This window comes from Podarcis melisellensis (assembly GCF_964234715.1).
Source record: "Podarcis melisellensis genome assembly, chromosome: 13".
NCBI lineage: Eukaryota > Metazoa > Chordata > Lepidosauria > Squamata > Lacertidae > Podarcis > Podarcis melisellensis.
This window is the reverse complement of record NC_138545.1, coordinates 12,536,704-12,559,821: the sequence shown is the minus strand read 5'-3', so window position 1 is coordinate 12,559,821 and position 23,118 is coordinate 12,536,704. Positions and strand designations below refer to the sequence as shown.

Sequence of the window (23,118 nt, the reverse complement as noted above, 5' to 3'; positions counted from 1 at the left end):
CATGTTTATTGAAGGAGTGAAATATATTTGCAAATGCTAGGGCTGATCTAGGTGTATCAGACAGCCACTAATACTGAGAGGAGAACGTTGAAAAGAAAAGTACAAGTTTCAAAGCAATTGTCCCAAAGGTTGAAAGGACCTGAGTTGTTGTTTCGATGAATTGGTTTTTCGTTTTTGTCTTTTCATTTTTAAAAAAGGAGTGGGGGGGAGGTCCGCATGTTAGAGCAGGGATCAGGAAACTGACTGAAGCTGATGGAAATTGAAATTCAGAAACACTGCAGGGCCAGAAGGTCCTCATTCCTGTGACAGGTTTACACAACAAAATGATTGTGTGAAGCCATCAATCCCCCCCCTCCCCTAAAACAATTGCTGCAGCAAGTCACTTATAATATGTGATAAAACCTATAAAGACAGAGCAATCAAAATGATTTCCACTGCAAATGTTTCCACTGCAAGTTCTGGAAACCCAGAATTTGGTTTCCAGCCCTCTGTTTGTGCTCTTTTGTGGACGATGGATCCAGATTTTTCCTCCTGGTTATGTGATTTATGGGGGAAACTGGCTCATTTGGTGAATGAATCCAGAATCGGGTTGATGAACAGCTGAGGTCGGACTGCCGTCAGTCAGGCAAAGAGGACTATTACAGTCACCTGAAGAGGAGACCTAAAAAGGATTTTAAAAATAGCAAGAGATGAGAGGCTTCCCTGGATCATAACATCAAGGCAAAGATGCAACCCAGACCAACCATTTCCCTCCCTAACTCCCAGTGTTGTGATGCTTGAGGTGGAATGCTTTGGGAATGGGACCAGTTCGGATAAATAAATAAATAAATAAATAATGTGAAGCTTGCTAAAGAGGTGGTGGGACCCAGGCTGGTTCAGATATAAAGGTAAAGGGACCCCTGACCATTAGGTCCAGTTGTGGCCGACTCTGGGGTTGCGGCGCTCATCTTGTTTTATTGGCCGAGGGAGCCATCGTACAGCTTCCGGGTCATGTGGCCAGCAGGACTAAGCCGCTTCTGGCGAACCAGTGCAGTGCACGGAAACGCCGTTTACCTTCCCACTGGAGTGGTACCTATTTATCTACTTGCACTTTGATGTGCTTTCGGACTGCTAGGTGGGCAGGAGCTGGGACCGAGCAATGGGAGCTCACCACGTTTCGGGGATTCGAACCACTGACCTTCTGATCGGCAAGTCCTAGGCTCTGTGGTTTAACCCACAGCACCACCCACGTCCCAATGGTTTAGATATAACTATCCCTATGTCATGATCCTGAATCCTTTGCCACACAGAAAGCCTCAGAGGCAATGCCCCCACTCCCCGCAGCCTGCACAGGTGGTGAGAAAGTGATCTGGAATATCATGGCCAATCAAGGAAGACAACTCTGGGCTCAATCAGAGATGGATAACCTGTTGCCACCCAGATGTTGCTGGACTTCAACAGCTAGCAAAGCCAATAATCTGGGATGGTAGGGGACATAGTCCAGCAACAGTTCCTCATCTCTGCTTTGCATGATGGAAGGCTCAAGTCTCGGAAAGTCTCAAGGCCACCATCACACATCTAACACCACAGTGGTTTTCAGTGAAACTGAATGATCTTAAACCCTTACTTCAACCACAAAAAAATGTATTGGGCCACACCTGCTCCAAAGTACATGTTCAAAAGGAAATGTTTACTCATTTCACTTACCTGTGGTTTAAAAACACAAATGGGAGATGAGGAAGATGAGGCTGTTGATGGTGAAGAAGGAACCACCAATGGCCACCATCCGTTTCCAGCTGGAAAAGTTGACTAAGTTCCCGTTGACTAAGAAAAAGAGTTTCTGGTTACAGAGTGTAATGAAAAGATGCCACATTTCACCCAAGTTGGGTTCTCTTATTCAGAATCAGATAAGACTTTGTGGATATTGGTTTGGGCCACCCAATGCTTCTTAGTCATTTTGGCAGACTCTCCGAGTGTTATTTCTACAGAATCTCACCATGTGATTTACCTATCTTATCAATTCCTGATCTCGCAACCAAATCTATGGAAGATAGATTTGCAAGAGAGATAGCATTGCCCCATTCCCTGCTTTCCCCACAGCCAGCTAGAAAAATCCAGTCAAAGGTTTGTGCATCTGTGATGGAAGGAACCATTTCCAGTGGGGGTTGTCAGATGCAACTCAAGCAGCATGTCTGGGAAATAACTGTGTGGTAGAAGCTGCCCTGGCTCCTGGCTGGGCATTGGCTCTGCTCTCGCATGTTATCTGTGAAGGAAGAGTGCTTCAAAACAAAGCATGTTCTTTATCTACAAGAAGACAGCAAGGAGCCACCAGTGAAGAATTCCTTTTGTTAACTTCGCAATAAGATCTGCAACTTTAAGAACCTTTACTTCAGCATGAATTTCCTTCTCCCTCTGACTCCCTTTTTCTTTGCATGTCGTGTCTTTTTAATTTTTGGATTGTAAGTCTGAGGGCAGGGCCCATCTTAATATTGATCTTTTATTTTCTAAGCAGCCCTGAGAGCCTTTATTGGCTAAAGGCAGGTAAATAAATATATTAGATAGATGACAGATAGATGGTAGATGATAGATAGATAGATAGATATAGATAGATAGATGATAGATAGGTGATAGATAGATGATAGATAGATAGCTCTAGAGATTACCTGTTTGAACAATGGTGACAGAATTACTCTTCTTTGAAATAACTTTTCTTCCAGAGAGCTCCACTACGTAGCCACACGTGAAGCTTCCCACATCTTTGGGTTCCATGATGCTCATGTTGTGAGTGTAGACATTGCCATATGGAGGCACAACTGATATTTCCTCTTTGTCGCTATAGAACTGGAACTCCTTGACCTCCTTTCTTTCAGGCGGAGCTGAGCACACAAGGCTGACATTATCTCCCAGGTTGTACTCAAGGAGGCTGGGGTTTAGAGAGAGGGAGGGGGCTTCTGGGGCTTCTGGGAAAGAAAGATAAATGCCCAGGGTTGAGATTGCTTCGTGTAACACAGAGACAGCGGCTAGCTAAACTCCTCCACCCTGAAGTATGCTTGCAATGGTTGGGTGGGTGGAGAGAGAGGGTGGGAAGAGAGAGAGATAGGGTGAGGGCAGGGAAGCATTTTTAGACAACAGATTTTAGACTTGCAATGAAATAACTGAAGAGTGGAGGAGATATGTGATTTAGTTCCCATTTAAAGGTGAACCTAACTGATTTGCATTTTCTAAAACGACAGAAAAACTAAAACACAGCCACACTTCTCTGAATTATGAACTATGCAGAACTGGCCAAACTGACATCCAAACTGTGAGATAAGGACAACTGTGACTTTAAAGAAGAATGGGAACTTTTCACAAATTACTTAAAAAGACAACAAAATGAATTGGACTCCTTGGCAGGTTTTGAATATACATACACAAGTTTATTGATTGATAACATGGTAGATAGATAATGTGAGGATTTGTATAATTTTATAACATGCAGAGAATAATATGGGTTGAGAAATCAGAGAGAAGAGCTGAGGGAAGTCTTGGGGGGGTTGAGGGGGGGAAGGGGAAAAATAATGAATATGATATGTTTTGATATGTTATGTTGAAATTACTAATAAAAACATTTTAAAAAATAAATAAAAATAAAGGTGAACATAACTGATTTGCACTTTCTAAAATGACAGAAAAACTAAAACACAGCCACACTTCTCTGAATTTTGAAATGTGGTTCTGTAGCCAAGAGATGTGTACAAAAATACATAGATTAGGGCAAAGTGTGCCTAAAGACGCAGATAAAGACCAACGTCTTGGGTCAGGATGTTGCCAGCACTCCATGCATCAGCACTGGTGACCACACACTTGAGATGGTAGACAACGTTGGGTTCCACCATAATCAGTGTATTGGCAATGGCTCACCTCTCCAAAAGGGTATGGGAGAACGTGATGCTAGCATCCAATACCAAGATAAAGGTCTATCAGGCTTGAGTGTTGAGCATGGTGCTTTATGGAAGTGAGCCGTGGGCAACTTACAGCTGTCAGCAGCGGTGCCACAGCGCCTTCCACATGCACTGTGTCAGGAGGATTTTGGGTATTACATGGGAGGATAGAATTCCAAACAAAGATTTGTTCTCCCAAGCCCACATTCCCAACATGTTCACACTCCTGCACTAAAATGTTCCTATCCAACTTTGTACATACGATGAAAGGGATCTGAGGGTTTTATTCAAGCTAGCACTACTCAGAATAGCTAATTAACACGGCTTATTTGGGCTCATTAAATAGTTGGCAACAAACAACCCGGAAATTTGAATTCAGGTTGCATAACCTAGCCTTTGCTGCCACTTAGTGGTTTTGCTGCTCATTTCCAAATTTACCCAACAAGTTTAGTTTCTTTTCACCAAAACTGATAACTAAGAATGAAAGTAATTGCCTAAACATTTTTTATTTGGGTGGCCGGGAAACTTTCTGCAAACTCGGTTTCTCTTCTCTGCAGTAAAAAAATTGAAAACATAAAAAGGGTCATTCAGCTAAGTCATACTCAGTATGCAGAGGCCATTGAGCTTGTTCCGGTTAGAGAAGCACACACACATATATATACAGCAGAGCTTCCTCCCATCCATCATATTGACGGGGGCACCTTGCAGGCACAACACTTCTGCACTGTGTTTTTTTTAAACACAGCCACCTGAAGCTATAATTTCTCCAAAAGGTTATTATTATTATTTTGCTTTATTTTTTGCAGCAAATGAGTGCATTTGCAATACGTTTGTTCATTCTACACTTTCAGGGCTACAAAAGTACAGAAAGGGTCCTCCTTATAGTGTGTTAGATAACAGTGAGAGGTTCCCCCACCTGAAAGCTAATATGTGTGTTTGCCTGATTTTTGCTGAGATTGTTTCTAGGGAGGGAAAGATTAAGCTGATGGCTGCCACCTCCCACCCAAGGCATTTATTTTGTTCTTTATTTTAAAGCTGTGATTTGCTAATCATGTCATTTATATTCTGCATACTTATCCACTCCTACCCTGCCCTGGGATGGGGGTGGCGCTGTGGTCTAAACCACAGAGCCTAGGTAGGGCTTGCTGATCAGAAGGTCGGCAGTTCGAATCCCCGTGACAGGGTGAGCTCCCATTGTTCAGTCCCAGCTCCTGCCCACCTAGCAGTTCAAAAGCATGTCAATTGCAAATAAATAAATAGGTACCACTCCGGCAAGAAGGTAAATGGTGTTTTCATGCGCTGCTCTGGTTCTCCAGAAGCAGCTTAGTCGTGCTGGCCACATGACCCAGAAGCTGTCTGCAGACAAACACCGGCTCCCTGGCCTATAGAGCGAGATGAGCGCGCAACCCCAGAGTCGTCCGCGACTGGACCTAATGGTCAGGGGTATCTTTAACTTTACCTCAACCTTTACTCCACCCTGAGCAAGGCTGTAGTTTTCCAACACTGGGGTCCCCAGACTTTCTGGGTCCAGGCTCACATTGGGAAATGACAATTTCTTAGTCATGAGCAGCAGCAGCAACAACAAATCCCATTTCACAGGGGAGGAACGGACAATGTCTAGAAACTCTACCCCCCCCAAAAAGGCATGCAGAATATCTACTTGTGTAGATAGCACAAACAAAAGAAACAGGCCACCATCTAGCAATGAGGACACCCCCAGCCAAACAACCCACTTAAAAAAGAAAGAATGATAAAACTGGGAGGGCATGGGCCCTTGTCAGTCATCAAGAGGGGTGTCAGAGGACATCAAATTGGGGGCACCAGATGTAGCAAGTGGCAGACGAGAAGAAAATGAATCAGACAGACCATCTCTAAGGCTTTTCAGCATTGGAACAGGCCACCAACGTCCCAGGAACTAGAAACCTACCTTTCACTTGTAGGGAGATGGAGTTGCTTCGGGCAGATGTGACCTCTGTACCAGCTTTCCCCATCCAGTAATCACAGCTGTAATTTCCCATCTTGCTTGTTTCAGCCCTAAAAATCAGTCTGCCCTTTTGATAAGGGTCGGCAGCCATTTTGAGAATCTGTTGCCCATCCTGATCGAAGAACCTGTATCCCTCCACCATCCTGTTTAGGAAAGCTGAGCATATGAGCACAACCCTCTCGCCTTCATAGTATTCAGGATAATTTGTCTGTACCGAGAGTTTGGGGGGAGGGAGAGATCCTGGAAGAAAAGCAGAGGGATCTCAGTGGCAGGCAAACAAGTGGAACCCGAAACGAACTGTCACAGTGTGGGGTGCTCTGTTTTAGCCTTGCCCTGTTCCAGGTTACTCCACCCCACCCCACACATGGGTATATGTTTCATTTTACCTACATAAGGATTCACACTTGGAGGGTGACTTCGCTTTAATAATACACAGTGGTGTTGCAAAAGGGGGGAGGAAGTGGCACTGGGATTTGTAAGTTTGGTACAGTTTGCTCCTGGAAAGTACCCATGTATAAGAGTGAAGTTACTAGCATAATTGGGGGAACCACAAAGCAGCTGGAGGGGGTGCTGGGTTGCTAAAAGAGCACAAAAGTGACAAGGATTCTCCTCTAGAGACACTCTGGTCTTCTCCACATAAACAACTCATTGGGAAGAAGTTGGAATGTTACCTGCAGATGATGCTGGCTGCGGAACAAGATGCAGGAAAACTGAAAGAAAGAAATAAAAAAGGAGGGATGGAACTGGTTAAATAGGCCTGGAAGTTTGAACTGATTTGATCTGAAGATTATTTACATGTTATATTTGTCTCAAGGGAGCATATTAAGTAGACTCCCATCCAAGCATTGACCAGTCCCCAGACCTGCATAGCTTCAAGAAGGCTGCAACGATATATCCCTTTAGACCTTAGGCTTAGGTCTTCAGCCAGTGGGTCTGTACCCACAGGTCGGCTGCACGGCCACGCCAGGCGGGTCACAGCAAAACTGCCTTCACCACGCAAACCCTTCAGTCCAACCTGGAGGTTGCAGTCTTTTATTCCCCTTTCTTATGTCTTACCTTCCAACTTCTTCTGATGCAAAACTGGAATGTGTATCTTCCAGGACGTGTTCCTGGGAGGCTCACATGACATGCGCCTCGTGAGATATTGTACAGTGCCTCCAAAGCATGAGTTTTGGGGAGCTGTGTGGGGTCGTGGCCCCGGGAAAAGTGTTTCTTTGAGGTGAGAGTGTGACAGATCACGACACCCAAAATGGCCGCAGAGGTTGTGTGAGAAAATACGGGATGTGCCTCTTTTTCCAGGGCACTTGGAAGGTGTGTTATGTGAAAGAGTTCCCTCTTCATTTTGCACCAGCCCAGCCTTGCTCCCACATAGTGGAAACACGCTGCCTGGCTTGAGAAGAGGCTATTTACCTGACTATTGCAGCCTCACTGAATCATATAAAGCTGTTTGTGGTGTGAAGCCTAGAAGCCACAGGACTCAACTGTATAGAAAAGAAGCACTGGAATGGTTGCAGCTGCTGGTGGTGAAACACTCATGGAGCAATGAATCCAGGCAGCCCCAATTCTAGAGATGTGAGGGTTTATTCACCAGTAAGGACTGCTATTCAGCGTCTTCTATTTGCTTGGAACAGAAGGATTGGGCTGGAGGAAAATGGTGTGGGGATTCTAGCTGAACTTAATAGGCAAAAATGCCTAAAATACTGGATAAGATGAAATGTGTTTGTTGGTTTGTGTAGCTATGCCTGAACTCTACCTATGTTCAGTCCTATTGCAGTTTTTATATCTCCTCCCCTCTTCACTTCTGCCTGTTTTATGTTGTGAGGGTACTGAGAGAGAGAAAAATCAGATTTATTTTCTGTACATCTGAGTTCAGGAAAGTTGATACATGGAGAGGGCAGGCAGACCGGCAGTTGTGAGAAAGGGAAAAAAAGGCATCCACAGAAGGTGTCAAAAAGAAAATAAAACTTACAGAAAAGGGAAAGGAAATGCAGCTGACCAGGGAGAGAGAACCTTAGTTAATCATAATTAAATTAACATACAAATCCTATGCATGTCTACTCAGAAGTAAGGCCCATTTATTTTAATTGGACCTGTTCTCAAGTAAGTTTGCATCTTTAATATTTCAGTGTTGATTTGGAATGGTTAGCTTTATTTAGTTGCTTTAAAAAGAATTATAAAATGGCATTATGTAGAAAAAGAAAAAAAAGAAAGAAAAGTGTTTAGTTTGTTTGTTATGGAACTACAAGAATATGTTGCTTCAGTATAGCAGAATCTGGGAAGTTTCCTCAAACGTCAACCAAGGAGCAACAAATAGCAACTGGCGTCTGTATTGGTTGCTGAGGGTGATGAACTTTCCCAGAAACCCTGTGCATTTTTATTTCAAGAAAGCTGATATTAGGAGAGGACCTAAATGACAGATAGGTGAATTAAAGGCAGCAGTGAAGATGACACAAGATGGAAGAAAGTTAGCAAAGAAAGAAGAGGGAGATAAAAAGGCAACAATGGCAGGTGAATTGAAGTAGAAGGCTGAAGTACAAAAAAGTTTGAGAATGTAGAGAGAATGTAGAAAACAGTATGAGTGGAGAGGAAGAGGAAACAGGAAGATTGTGAAAGTTGAGATGACCGTAAGTGACAACATAATGCAAGCATAAATGCAGACAATGACTTTTCCTCTTGTTCAATATAAGCCACAGCTTAATTCAAGAGAAAACCTCCAGGAATCAAAGAGATACTACTAAGTATAAATAAGAAATGAACATGTGAAAGCTGGTCCCATGTTCCTGGCTCGGATTTTCTGTCTGGACTAGTTGAAGACCACTGCTTAAGATCATGTCTTGGGGCAATGTATTTGTTTGCAAAAAAAATCATATACAGCCAACATTAAAGAAAATAAATCATTGTAGTTGTGAAAAACATAAAAGCAACAATAACATCTCATTCCTGAAATAAGTACAAAATGCATCACAAATCAGTAGCTCAGATTAATTATACATCAATTTACATTACACACACACTCTCTCGCCTGGCCACACTGATGAGTTTTTAGCATGCAACTATACAAGGCACCACTGCCCACACCCTTTTCCTCTGAAGCAGCTGGTGTGTTTGTTGCTGCTGTTATCGCTCATTCTTGCCAATGCTTCTCTATTCAGATATGGTAAGTGGACAGAGCAGAGGAGAGCAAGACCAGAGGCTGGGGTTATCAGAAAGTATCAAGACATACCTAGCACAGGAACGAGAAAAAGGACTTCCATGTCAAGAGGGGTCTTTCTCCACCTTGATTCCACCTCCTTGGAAACTCTCCTTCGATATCTCTAGCTTTGAATATGGTCTTCCCCTCCAAGGCAATCTCTACAAGAGTCTTCTACAGAAGCTCAGAGCAGGGAAGCACGTCTTTTCACAATCACCTTACTGGGAAGTCTAAACTGATCTCAGCTGCTGGACCATGGGAACTTACTGCTCAAAAGAGAAACTGGAAATGGCTTGCCCAAATTGGAAGAGTCAGCAGACAGTATGAGCTGTCAACCACTTTAGTATTTCCTGTTTTATTGCTACACCCAGTAAACTGGACATTGCTCCACCAAGCTCAGCTTGCCATCAGCTGGCTGATGCCTTACTTCCAGCTAGCTGTCACTGGCTGTCAGCCATTACCTCCTTAGTCTCAATGTAGTTATCACCATCTATTATTGGCTCTGGCTTCTCCAGCAATAGACTCTGACTCCACCTACTGGTGGTCTCCTTGCTTTCTGCCCAATCAGCCCCAATGGGCACCAACCTTCACTGACTGAGACAGTTCTACATAACAGCTGTAGATCCAGGGCATGTGAGAATGTCAAAGTGCTGGATCAGACCAAGGTCAACCAAACCTTGCACTTTGGAATGGAGTAGGAATTTGTTTGACTTGTTTTCCCACAGAGGACGGCCTTAATCCTATGCTTCCAAACATGCTTGTTGTGGATCAGAACACAACCCCCAGTACGATGATGCACTTCTGTAGACTATGGGATGTATTTTCAATGCACAAAACATATAGAAGATGCATACAAAATGCCTGTTTTAATGGTGAATGCTTTGAAAAGTGTATACCTTGAAGCTATTAACTGTGAGGATATGCAACTGCTTTTACATGCTTTAATTTGATTATTTTAAAATCTGTGTTGTTTTATCGCTGTGTTGTTTGCTGCCCTGGGCTTCTTTGGAAGGAAGTGCAAGAGAGAAAATTACCAACAGTGACAAGAATAATAAACAGGGATGCTTAAGGGGAGGATAATAAGCCGTGACAGAAGCCCCACCATAAGACTGCAGCAGGGAAGTATGCAGAAGGAAAAGGCACCCAGAACCTATTTCTATTTCACTATAGTCATGCTTTGGGACTGCATCGATTTAAGTGCTTTGAGACCTGAGATTTGACTTGAGACCTTGTTGGACTTCAAATGAAATTAATAAAGGTACATATGAAGAGGAAGCCCATCACACACACACGCACGCACACACACACACACACACTTAATACCTGGCTGTCAGTGTTTCCCTGCTTGGTCTTTTACATTCTGTTTTATGTTAGGATCCAGGTTCCTCCCCCACCTCAGGTCCCAACACAAATTCTTTAGGTCTTGTATGGTTTGGCTCAGACAGTATTGCTGTAGGTTTGGAGGGGTGAGTCTGTATGATACCCTGAATTCCTTGGAATTCTTAAGGTCTAGTATCTAGGAAGAGTTAAAAGCAGATAGAGGATTATATTGTTAAACCAATGGTCATTGCTGGCCACTTAAGTACCTTCATCAGCATAACCAAAGAAGTTGCTCTGTGCCATAGGGCTTCCCCCCTCTCACCTAACTGCCAGCTGGAGAGAATTTTAGGAGATTGTGTTGTGAGTGAGCTGAGCAGAAAGCAGGCTGAGAAGCTGGAGAGGCAGAGACATGCTTGATCTGTGCTAGATCCTATTGTTGTCACCCGTCTATCTTGGGAGACAATGGATCAAAAGCTGGGACTAATCAAGAAGCAAGATCTGTTGGGGTGTTAATGCTGAGAGCCCTTCCATCTTAGCTAGAGCTGTCCCCTGTCCTGTGTAATACAAGATTGTCCCATATTGCAATGTAAAATGATAAGTCCTGTATTGTTGCAGTTTTGTCCTGTATTTCAGGTCTTCTCCCCCCCCCCCCATGCCAAGTTAGGGATCCTCTCCAAATGCAGGTGTTTGAAAGGATGTGTGTATTTAAGCTCTGGGGAGCCAAGCACAGACAGAGTTATAAATTCGTGTGTGTGTGTGTATGTGACAAATTCTAGAGGGGCCATCCTGTTAGAATGCCACAGACTGTAATGGATTGCTTTGAAGTCACTTCAGCACAAGATGGAAGCAATAATAATTGTTTGTTAATTATTAGGGTTGCCATACATCTGGAATTTCCCAGACATAGCCAGGATTCAGCTGTCGGAAACTGTTTAAGCAGGAATTGTCGAGATGTCCAGGAAAATCCAGACATATGGCAACCTGTGTTGGTAGTGTAGATTTGGGCGAATTTCCATCCAATTTTGTCTCCAGTCCTGCTGACCACTGATGAGTGGCCCCCAAGAAGGAGAGCAAATGAGGGAATATGGCCCTCCTCCATTGTGCTTTAAAGTTAGCTTATGAAGGTTAGCTGACAATAAACTGAATAATACCAAATTTGAGAGGGCAGCATTGGCTCCCTTGGTCTGCCCTAGATTGCTAAAAAGTGAAAACTTCTGGTACCAGAGGAGGAAAGTCATCACAGACTGCCTAATAGGGCTATAGTCTGGGACACCTTCTCTTGGTGCTGTGCCTAACTGCAGTGTTTTTGCATCATGCTTCTTTCTGTGTGAAGACATGACAAGAGACAGGTGGCACTTCAGGTCATTTATTTATTTCTCTTTATTAACTGTTCTCTATTGTTCAGCTCAGGCCTCATCATAATGACAAAGCATTTGGGGAAAAAGATACAGCTCAGCAGTCCAGCCCCAGAGGCCAAAATGGAGAAGATCTCCACTGCCACCATGTATTTCCCCTTAGTGCTCAGGTAGGTTGGAACGAAGGATACCCAAACACTGCAGAAAACCAACATGCTGAAGGTGATAAACTTGGCTTCGTTGAAAGCATCTGGAAGCTTCCTGGCTAGGAAAGCCAAAGTGAAGCTGACGACAGCTAGCAAACCCATAAAGGCCAGCAGACAGTAGAAGAAGGTGGCATAGCCTTCATTACATTCCACTATGACCTCACCTGCCAATGAGTGCATGTCAAAATCTGGGAAGGGGGGAGCCAATCCCAGCCATGCTGTCGAAATGCCAACTTGAACAAGGGAGCAACAAAGAACAATGGAAGTTGCTAGCCTTTTCCCCACCCATTTGCTCATTCTGGAACCTGGTTTAGTGGCTAAGAAGGCCAGAAGCACTGTCATGGTTTTGGCCAAGACTGATGAAACAGCCACAGAGAAGGTGATGCTGAATGATGTTTGCCTGAGCATGCAAATCACTTTCCCAGGTTGGCCAATGAATAGCAGCGGACAGAGGAAACAGAGCAGGAGGGAGACAAGGAGAGTGTAGCTGAGGCTCCGGTTATTGGCTTTGACAATGGGCATGTCCCGGTGTTTAATAAAAGTTCCCAACACTAAGGAAGTTACCAGGGAAAAAGAGATGGCAAACAAAGCCACGCTGATCCCCAAAGGTTCTTCGTAAGAGAGGAAACTTACAACCTTAGGGATGCATCGATTTTGAGCCTCGTTTGGATGCTGATCTTCAGAGCACTGGAAGCAAGAGTCCGTGTCTGAGAAAAGGAGGAGTTGAAAAGTCTCAGTGACAATTCATATATTTACATCTTTGTAGAGTTGACCAGGGACTTCCCTGGTTGTTACAAGCATAGCTGTAGGGTGACTGGGATAGGGTGGGAATTCCTGCCTTCCTGCTAACTTGATAGATAACTTGCTAAATCCAGCAGGATAACCCATGCCAGAAGAACTATCCAATTGCCGGTGGTGTGCTTACGTTGGTTGATTTGTAAAATCCATATAGAAAGAAACCTCGTAGTGGTTTACACGAAATATAATCAGGATGAGGATGAATGAAGTCATATTAAAATACAATAAAATAAAACTTCTTAAATGAAAACAGAAAGCCAATATTTACCTTAGATTTCAAAAAAAAAGGAATCTGACACCAGGAAAGCCTATGTAAGAATATGTGCTTTCAAAGAGGCATTTAAAGCTGGTTACTGTAGCTGCCTCTCAAACCACTCAGGGGAGGGTACAAGGGTGGGTGCTGCTACCAAGAAAGTCCACTTCTGTGTTGCCACCAAGAAGAGCTGGCCCAGCCATTAGGCAGGGTGAGGCTGCTGCATCTGGTGTTAGAAGACCCCCACTTCTATGGGTGCCCCACTTGCCTCGCTGCCTTTGCTAGCAGTGGAAAAGCGCTACCACCATTGGTGCAGATTTTGGGCCAGATTGCATCCATTTGGGGTGAGATCTCACGCAAACCGGTGCTGCCTGGAAGGGCACACAGCAGCAGAGAGCGGGCAGTGTTGGCAGCACTTCCCGCTTCACCTCTAGTGGCAAAAGAGGACACTATGCCCCAACCACCAAGTGACAATCAGCTGCCTGTGGAATAGCCAGCATGGTTTCCTTGGAAGATCTTAAGGCTGAAGATCTTAAGACTACAACACCCATCACCCCTGGCCATTGGCTGTGCTGGCTGGGCCAGATGGGAGTTGGAGTCCAGGAGGATCTGGAGAGCCACAGGTTCCTCATCCCTGCCTTACCACATGTCTTCTCATGATGATGATTCTGATTTGACAGGTGGGAGTTCTGGGGTTGAGGAACAGTGGCTCTCTCTATGCAGAGGTGAGATTTGAGTGCCTGTTCAAATTCAACTCTCCTTTCTCCGGACATCTTTGGTTCTCACTTTTCATTTGCTTGAGAATACCGTGCTCTTTGTTCCTTACCCTCCAGAGCCGAAATCTTCCCTTCTTGGCATGGAGAACAGGTGTAGCAGCAAGATGGCGCACCCTCCTTTGTGATCTTCTGATAACCAGGTTGGCAGCAGTCATTGCACAATGAGACAGGGGGCACCTGTCCATAAACGACAGAAGACTGGGGGAAATGGTATTTTGTTTTCACCAGCTGGTGTTTATTGTTTTTTTTTTAAGATTTCTTGGTTTATAAAAGTATATGCAGTTTCTCTTTTTTCAAGTTACATTTTTTACAGATCAGTTTCATTTGCTGAGACATTAGTGGTACATTAGGAAGAAAAGGGGGAAAGGGGTGGAGTGGGGAATGGTGGGTGGGGTGGCAATGCTTCTATTCTACTGAGTGTATGTGTGGGGTTTTGTGTCAGTGTCACTTCTGTGGGTCCTTTTTGCTATTCGCTTGTATTCCTTTGGTGGTTAGAGAGGTTAAGCAAGTGAATTGCTGCTATTAAATGATGGCATTTTATCTTTTCTGGTTGGCAGGTCAAATGGTTATTTCCCCACTCCTAGCAGGCCAAATGGGACAGGGTGACTGTCCATCTGTCAATCAAATGTGGGTGCGACTGTCCATCTGTCAATCATCTAACATCATAGCGATATCAGATGCTGATGGTGCTTTTCAGGACACACGGATGTTTGAAACCCTTTTGCAAACAGCCTCACCCTGCTCGTTTAAACCTCCTAATTATTCTTTCTAATCCTTATTACCTTGTAGTTCTCTTCATGATCATCACCGCTAGTTGCCACCACAACATTCTGTGCTACTTAATTAAGAAACAAACAAACAAACAAAATTTACCTGGCAAAGGTAAAGAAATGCTTCATTTCACCCACTTTAAATCTGTTGTCCACCCATTTTACGCTGTAATTCTCTACTCACTGACCTGAGAATGAGCCCCATTGAACTTGGGCTTAAATCTGAATAGATTCATAGATTGTGCTGCTGGTGGATAACCTTTCTTTTCATATTAGAGAGGGAGTGTAGCTATTGTCTTACTTTGGTGAATTCTCCATGCCACTGGATTTTTTCCTCATCAATGGTGAACACTTTCTCTGGAGGAGCCTGAAGATCCAGACTTCCTACTTTGATCCTGACATAGGATTGATTTGGGAAAGTGATCAAGTTGGTAACATCAAAACCAGCTTCTAATTCTCCACGTTCATTAAATCTGATTTCATCTCCAGCACTGTTGTTGAATGCGATCCTCTGAAGAAACGAGTGGAGCTTCGCACGAGAGAATTGAAGAACCTTTTAAGTCTTGGAATACACTCAATGATATATTTCCCCCCAGTTAATTTTGTAACATGGCACGCTAGTCATAGGGATGGGGAATTCAGTTTAATTTGGGTTTTAATGCGAATCTCCCTAAATCACACTTCTTAAAATAACATGTACAGTGGACGCTTGGGTTGCGAACGTGATCCATGCGGAATGCACGTTCACAACCTGCAGTGTCTGCAACCCACAGCGGCGTGTCTGCGCATGTGCATGTTGCAATTCGGCATATCTGCGCATGCGTAAAGCGCAATTTAGCGCTTCTGCGCATGCGCGACTGCCGAAACCCGGAAGTAACCTGTTCCGGTACTTCTGGGTTTCGGCGGTCCACAATCCGAAGAAACGCAACCGGAAGCATCTGTAACCCAAGGTATGACTGTAATTCGAAACACAGCTTTTCTTCTAAATTTGCTCTTCCTTGAATTTTGCAATGCGGTTCCTCCCATAATGTACATTAGGGGAAAGTATGTGCAAAAATGAATATATTTGTGTACATTACTGTCAGGGAACTGACATCGGAGCCGAGTGGAGAGGTTAGGCTCCCTAATGATGCCGGAGAGGGAACCAGCAAGGAGAGAGAGAGAGCTTCCGCTGGGGAAGGAAACCAAGGTGACACCAGGAAGAAAGGAGAGGCTGAGAGTACTTCGGAGGGGAGGCTCCGAGACTCTTCCAGCGAGGTCAGTGAGGAGAGTGCAGGACCACCGCTTGGCACACCCACTCTGCGCAGAAGGCTTCCACACGGAGAAGCGAGGAGGAGGTTGTCTGTTAAGGAATTCTTATGTTGGAGGAAGTTTAGGAAACGCCCACTGACGGATTCTGCCAGTGACTGAGACAGTCGTGTTTTAGGGCTGTCAAACCGGGGAAAGGTCTAGCTATACTACCAGCTCGGAGCAGTTTGGAATTTACGCACAAGCAACCCTAATTCCCATTACAATTACATACAGAATGCATTCTGTCAGGGGAAATCATTTGCAAAAAAAGGGGGGAGATGCATGCTATAATGCTGATTAACTTTCATGAAGACTTTTTTATTATTGCAAACTTATGGTGAATGGAACTTAAGACTGGAAAAATGTGCATCTGAGAAAAGGTGAAATTGATGGATTCTCCCATCCCTAAGCTGAACATTTCACACCAAACCACATGACATTCAGGGACACTGGGGAGACATTACCTTCCAGGGTTCCATATTTAGATGTCTCAGGTTACCTTCATATTTCATTGCTCTGTGACTGGATCTAGATCTGTACATATTATGTATGGCATGTGCCAGCGCATAGACTGCATTGTAGATACTGTAGCTGTGGCCAGTCATGCTCATTTCAAAATAAGGTGCAGGAAGATTCTCCAGACTCTCTTCTCCGGTACATGTGTCAGTGATGTTTGGTGACTCAGAGGAGTTTGAAACAGAGCAAATAAATGCTTGTTCCCATAGATCCTTGATAAAACCATCTCCGTATGCATAATAAGGGTTTGCACCCTGAACAAATTCTTGGAAACCTTGAACTTCCATAGAGTGAATTGTGAAGGAGATTGAACCATGGAACATTTGCATATCAAGAAACCTTTGGAAAGGACTAAATGTGAAATCGATTTGGGCTGTTGTAATCCACACCTTTCCTGCAGAATACATCTCTACAGAATCAGGACGTATTAGAGGAATAAACTCCATTGTCAACCACACAATAGTTGCGACCCCCTGCATGGTTGTAGATTCTCCATATACAACAATAGCATTGGCTTTGCTTTTCATGAAAAGTGGGGTATCATTAAGAATGTGCTCGAAAAATTTTGCTATGCTGGCCATCCTCATATTCTTTTTAATTCTTTCTGTGAAGGCCAGACAGATTCTTAAATGGGAAAGAACTGGTTCCAAAGCATCCAAGAAATGTTCTCCACTGTCATCATCTATAGTGATGAGACCTACCCATCTCCACCCAAAATGCAAAAGTAGGTGGGCAATTCCCTGATATTGAAGTGCTTCATTGGGAGCCATGAGGTAAAAGGAAGGAAAATGAGATTCGCTACTCACTCCTGGTTCAAATGAGCCATATGACAGCTGGGCAGGGAGGAAAGGGGAGATGGCAGAAATTTCAGAGGTGAAATAGAAGAAGCACCTCATCACATATTATACTTTTGATTATTTATTTATTCTTATTACTCTATTTTTAAAATAGAGCCACAAAATGATGTGGAGGCTCTATTTTGGTGATGTCAAAGGAGATAGTAGAAGGCTTGGATAGACTCTGTCAGTGCGTGCAGGAACCAGGCCCTGTGACTGGTAGGGCTTTGCAGGACTGGGGTCTTCCTGAGTTTGGCCTGGAAGGGCAAGGCGTGGCTGCACAGGTGAGGCTTGACAGAAAACTCGTAGCACCTGGTGGCAAGGGCTGGGAGGGGTATATAAGACAAGCATTTCCCTCTGGCTCTTTACCACAGCAACACACTACCCACCTAACTGTGCTTTGGCTTCCTGACTCCTGGTTTCCTGACTCTGGTCCCTTGGCTTCCTGACTCCTGGTTTCCTGACTCTTGGACCTTTGGTGTCCTGACTCCTGGTTTCCTGACTCTTGGACCTTTGGCGTCCTAACTCCTGGTTTTCTGATTCGTGGACTCTTGGCTTCCTGACCCCTGGACTGCTGACCCTGGACTGCTGATTCCTGCTTCCCGACATACCAAGCCGGGACTCTGACTGCCTGTAACCTGGACCGTGACAGACTCCAAGGTTTACAAAAGAACAAAAACCTTCAGGAAAAGACATGCGATGGTGGGAATGAGGAGCTTACCGTGTTCTGGCTCTTACATTGTTCCAGGAGTTGCAGAGCAGAACGCATACAACCCTGGAATTATTATTATCTGTTATATATACTCTAGAGTAAGCATGCATACTGCAGCCTAAGTTAACATCAGGACAGCAAATTTCAGTTTGCCATGAACCTCTGTCAGATAAAGCAGGCAAGACAGTTTTCTGGGATGAATATGAATATTAAACGGGCAGCCTTGAGATCCCCTTTATAAAAAGACATATGCTCAAAGCTCCATTTTGTGCCTCTCTGCAAATATCTCATTTTCTCTCAAACCCCACCCAGCATTATTCTTCCTCCTGCTTCTAATTAATGAGCATGCTACCAGAAAGAAAAGGGAAGGGTATGAGATCAGAGGAAATCCCCACAGCCGAATGCCCTACCTGGGGGATCTTGTGAAGGCTCAAGACCTTTGCCATGTGTGCGGTCGTAGTAGAGCTAAGTCCTCCGATGACTGCCACAAGCTTTTTCTGGATGCCACAGTTATAGTTCGGGAAGAACTGGAGTGAATTGCAGAGCAGGTCCAACGTGGCCCGGTAGGTCATCCTTGCAATGGAATTGCTGTCATAGATGTGGAATCAAAGAGTGACATTAAGCAAGATGCTGGGATTTTCATTGATCTCTTCTACAGCAAAAACCATGGCCAGGATGTGCTGGTAGAACTTTGTCACCACTCTGTAAATAAAGCCATACAATAATTCACCATGGTACCACAGAAATGGTTCGTTGTGCCTCTAAGACACCCCTTGCAGCCTGATGCCCTCTGGATGCTTTGGACTACAGCTCCCATCAGCCTCATATAGTATGGTCAGTGGACAAGGGTGGTGGCAGTTGTGGTCTGGAGGGCACCAGGTTGGGGAAGGGTGCTGTAAGAGATTCAGATGCCTGAACCTAAGGTGGTGATGAAATGTAGGAGCATCGTTGAAAATGAGGGAAAGGGACAATGGTCATCTCCTGCTCAGTTATGCCCATATAGTTGCATAGTGTGTGCCGTACTGTGTGCTTTTGTGCAGTAAGAAATGACAAATATTATTTATAGTGGAGTTTGCTTAAAAATAATAATCCCTGCCTCCTTCTCCTTATTTTGAGATTTGCCAAGACTGCACCCCTAAATGGGAAGAATCCCAAAACATGTGTTGCATTCAAAAAGTCTACTCCCTAACATCTCCAGTCTTAACAGCATTGCAATTTTCTGTTATTGTAAGGCACCTTGAATATCTGCTGTTGGGCAGAAATATGACACTTTCTACTGACTAAATAATAAAAGGAGTGGTTACTGATTTTCCAAGCATTTTTTTTTAAAAAAACCCAACTGGAAATGGGATAGCCCCAACCTACTGGAACTAGCCTGCTTTGTGGGCAGGGGGAGAAAAAATAAAAATACGAATTCCTCAAAATGTTCCCCAGAGAGCAGTCAGTGTAATCCTTAAGAAAAGCTTTTATAAGTTATTGTTCTTAACACCATCAAGTCATGACCATATATAGCGAGTGATGCCTATAGGAGGTGCAAAGAAGCAAATGCCAGGTTGTAGCATATTCTGGATGTATCCTAAAATCAGAATATATATATATATATTTTGGGGGGGGGATACAATAACTGACATTAAAGTAACAACAAGTTCTATCTTACCAATGGACCCTCTAACTTTGTTATTTGGATATGATAAAGATCTTGCACTAATAGAGGATTAGGTATTGTCACGATAAGGTTCAGCATAACGTAAACCCTTTTTCATTACTCAGAACTTCAATGTGCTCTATTTGATTTTGGTACATAGGTGACAGCAAAGGTGAGGCAGGTTGGGGAAATGCTACCCCTCTCCAAACAAACAAACAAACAAACAAACAAACAAACAAAATGAATTCTCCCTCCCACTCGCCTTCCTCTATTGCTGGGCTCCTGTCATTAACATATACTGCTATTTTTTTCTTTCAGAAATATTAATATGGGGGGATGGGGACTCACACACCTAGAAATACACCGTACTTTACCATGTTTTTTTACTGTAAAATAATGTTTAAAAAACGGGGCTTGTCTTATACACAGATAGTGCCGGGGGGGGGGGGAATGAGTGATTGGTTGCAGCTGTGAGCAGGAGCTTGTCAGCGGCGATTTTGTTGGTGATTGATGGCTGTGTCAAGTGCTGCTTTTTATTGGCTGGTGCTGCAGAAATTGGGTGGGTGATTGGTTGCTGCGGCAAAGGTTGCTTAGGATTGGCTGCCTCTTCAGCAAGGGGCGTACGATTGCCGTCTCCTGTTTGTGAGCGGGCAGGCACATGTTGGCTTCGTCAACGCGAGCGATTGTCAGCATTTTTCATTTGGGTTAGTGATTTTCAGCATTCCCCCACCCCCGAAGAAAGCTCAACAACTCTGGGCCACCCCCCCATTTTCTTAAATTTGTGTCCCCCAAAATAGGGGACGTCTTATACATGGGGGTGCATTATACATGGAAAAATACAGTACTTTTCTGGCCCCACCACTGATTTGTTATGGAAACCTGTTCTTTGATTTCAGTCCTGAATATCTGTTTTCTTCTCTTTTGACACTTGTTAATTTATTCATGTTTTTCTTTATTCTATATCCTTATTTTTTAAATAATAGGAAGAAGAAGAAGAAGAAGAAGAAGAAGAAGAAGAAGAAGAAGAAGAAGAAGAAAAGAAGAAGAAGAAGAAGAAGACGACTTACAATGGAAATTTAACCCAGTCTTTAGAAGGGTGTTCCTTGAAGGACACATTGGGCAAAATGTAAACTGTGTGAGAGGCAATCCCACCGATGAGGATTTCGCCAGGTTGGTACCACTCCGATGGGACATGAATGGGATTGTTTCCAGTGCACTTCACAGAGTTTCCTTTGTGCACCATCTGAGAGAGCAGCAGCAGCAACAGCAACAACAGCAGCAACATCGCAGAACCTCAGCTTCCTGGTGGTAAAGGCTCCTGTAAGATGTGTCTCAGGACAGCATCACCCTGGGTTGAAATGACATGGCTCGGAGGACAGCTGATTCTGCCAATACATGTATTAAAGTGGCATGTATGCACTTTACTTTGAGCATCAACTGGAGAACAGAAGCACACATTGGATACTAATCTAGTGACACTTATCTGAAGCATGGCCTGTCCTACTTAAAGAAGAAACTGCCCAGTTCAGAGAGACAGAGCTCTGGAACCATAGCTCCAAGTGACACTGTTAGGGGTTTATATAACAATTTCAGATTTGTTTTCAGACAATTTTTTATGTGCTGTAAGCCAGATGGATGGGGTATAAATAATAAAATTGTTTCTTGCTTTTTTCCCTTTTCTTTTAGAGACGTCTGGGGCTTTGTCCAGGCAAATAAATGACAATGATTTGGATAATTACAGGGGTGCTAATAGCTAACCCTGATGGTTATGTTTCACTTCCACTATCAGGCCCCATCTGCACTATGTACGTAAAGTTGTATCATATCACTATAAACAGTCACGGCTTCCCCCCAAAGAGTCCTGGGACCTGTAGTTTGTTAAGGGTGCTGAGAGTTGTTAAGAGATTCCTGTTTCCTTCACAGAGCTACAATTCCCAGAGATCTTGTCAACCACAGAATTATTTGGGGGAAGATTGTTTCGAGTGGTGTAAGGTAAAGGGACCCCCTGACCATTAGGTCATGTCATGGCCAACTCTGGGGTTGCGGCGCTCATCTTGCTTTATTGGCCAAGGGAGTCGGCATACAGCTCATGTGGCCAGCATGACTAAGCCGCTTTTGGCGAACCAGAGCAGCGCGCGGAAACGCCATTTACCTTTCCGCCGGAGTGGTACCTATTTATCTACTTGCACTTTGACATGCTTTTGAACTGCTAGGTTGGTAGGAGCAGGGACCGAGCAATGGGAGCTTACCCCATTCAAACTGCCGACCTTTTGATCGGCAAGTCCTAGGCTCTGTGGTTTAAGCCACAGCGCCACCCGCATCCTTCGAGTGGTTACTGCTTTAGATCAGGCATAGGCAAACTCGGCCCTCCAGATGTTTTCAGACTAAAATTCCCATCATCCCTGACCACTAATCCTGTTAGCTAGAGGTGATGGGAGTTGTCGTCCCAAAACATCTGGAGGGCCGAGTTTGCCTATGCCTGGCTTTAGATGAATAGTGCAGGTTTGGCCTCAGAGGCCGTATGCCTCTGAATGACAGTTGCTGTGAATCACAGGCAAGGAGAATGCTGAGGTGCCCATTTCCTGCTTGCACGCTTCCCACAGGCATCTGGCTAGCCATTGTGAGAACAGAAGGCAGATCTAGATGGGCAGTTGGCCTCATCCAACAAGGCTTTGTATTGTTCTTAAAGGTAAAGGGACTCCTGACCAATAAGTCCAGTTGTGGACGACTCTGGGGTTGCGGCGCTCATCTCGCTTTATTGGCCGAGGGAGCCAGCAGAAAGGTAAACGGTAATGTTCTTAGCTCTGCATTATTTTTTTGGCATTTTGGTGGCATTGTTGGTAGCAATGTTCCTTTCAGTGGTAGCAGAACCACTGAAAGGAACATTGAATGGCTAAGAGGAAATGCATCACTTTGAAAAAGAGAACACAGATTTGCATAGGAATAACTTGATTTATATGTCTAGAAACAGATCTAACTCCAAGATCTAACTTCTGGCGGTTCCCCTCTCTTCAAGAAGTGAGGTTGCAGGGAACCAGGCAAAGGACCTTCTCAATAGCGGCAGCCACCCTGTGGAACACCCTCCCATCAGATGTCAAAGAGATACGTAATGATACAACCATTGGAAGACATCTGAAGGCAGCCCTGTATACAGAAGATTTTAATGTTTAATGTTTAGTGTTTTATTATGTTTTTGCATATGCTGGAAGCCAGCCAGAGTGGCTGGGCAACCCAGTCAGATGGGTGGGGCATAATAATAATAATAATAATAATAATAATAATAATAATACAGTCAAACCGTGGTTGTCAAAAGTAATCCGTTCCAGATGCCCATTCTGCTTACAAAATGTTCTACAACAGAATCGCTGCTTCTGATTCATTGCAGGAGCTTCCTGCACTCAAGCAGAAACCACGTCGGACGTTAGGCTTCCGACAAACATCTGAAAACTGGAGCATTTACTTCCGGGTTTTACTTCCCTAACTGAATCATTCAAAAACAGAGCCGTTCAGGAGCCAAGGTTTGACTGTACAATGATTTAGATAGAAATACCTCACCCTCCAACAT

At 44.1% G+C, this 23,118-nt stretch overlaps 2 protein-coding genes across 2 annotated transcripts; both read right to left on the bottom strand.

Annotated features, from left to right (window-relative positions):
• Positions 1 to 187: 187 nt before the first annotated feature.
• On the bottom strand, positions 188 to 9,351 carry LOC309355026 (immunoglobulin superfamily member 1-like). Its single transcript, XM_081885405.1, has 6 exons — positions 9,110 to 9,351; positions 6,558 to 6,596; positions 5,830 to 6,126; positions 2,643 to 2,939; positions 1,687 to 1,803; positions 188 to 661 (listed from the first exon to the last, which is right to left on the bottom strand). Exons 1-5 carry the CDS (start codon positions 9,138 to 9,140, stop codon positions 1,694 to 1,696), a joined length of 774 nt encoding a protein of 257 aa, XP_081741531.1. The 5' UTR covers positions 9,141 to 9,351; the 3' UTR covers positions 188 to 661; positions 1,687 to 1,693.
• Positions 9,352 to 11,510: 2,159 nt separating this feature from the next.
• Positions 11,511 to 20,838, bottom strand: LOC309354709 (vomeronasal type-2 receptor 26-like; the record flags this gene model as incomplete). The annotated part of the gene is made up of 5 exons (XM_081884974.1): positions 11,511 to 12,664; positions 13,835 to 13,961; positions 14,856 to 15,065; positions 18,319 to 18,496; positions 20,621 to 20,838. 5 exons carry the CDS (start codon positions 20,836 to 20,838, stop codon positions 11,763 to 11,765), a joined length of 1,635 nt encoding a protein of 544 aa, XP_081741100.1. The 3' UTR covers positions 11,511 to 11,762.
• Positions 20,839 to 23,118: the final 2,280 nt, after the last annotated feature.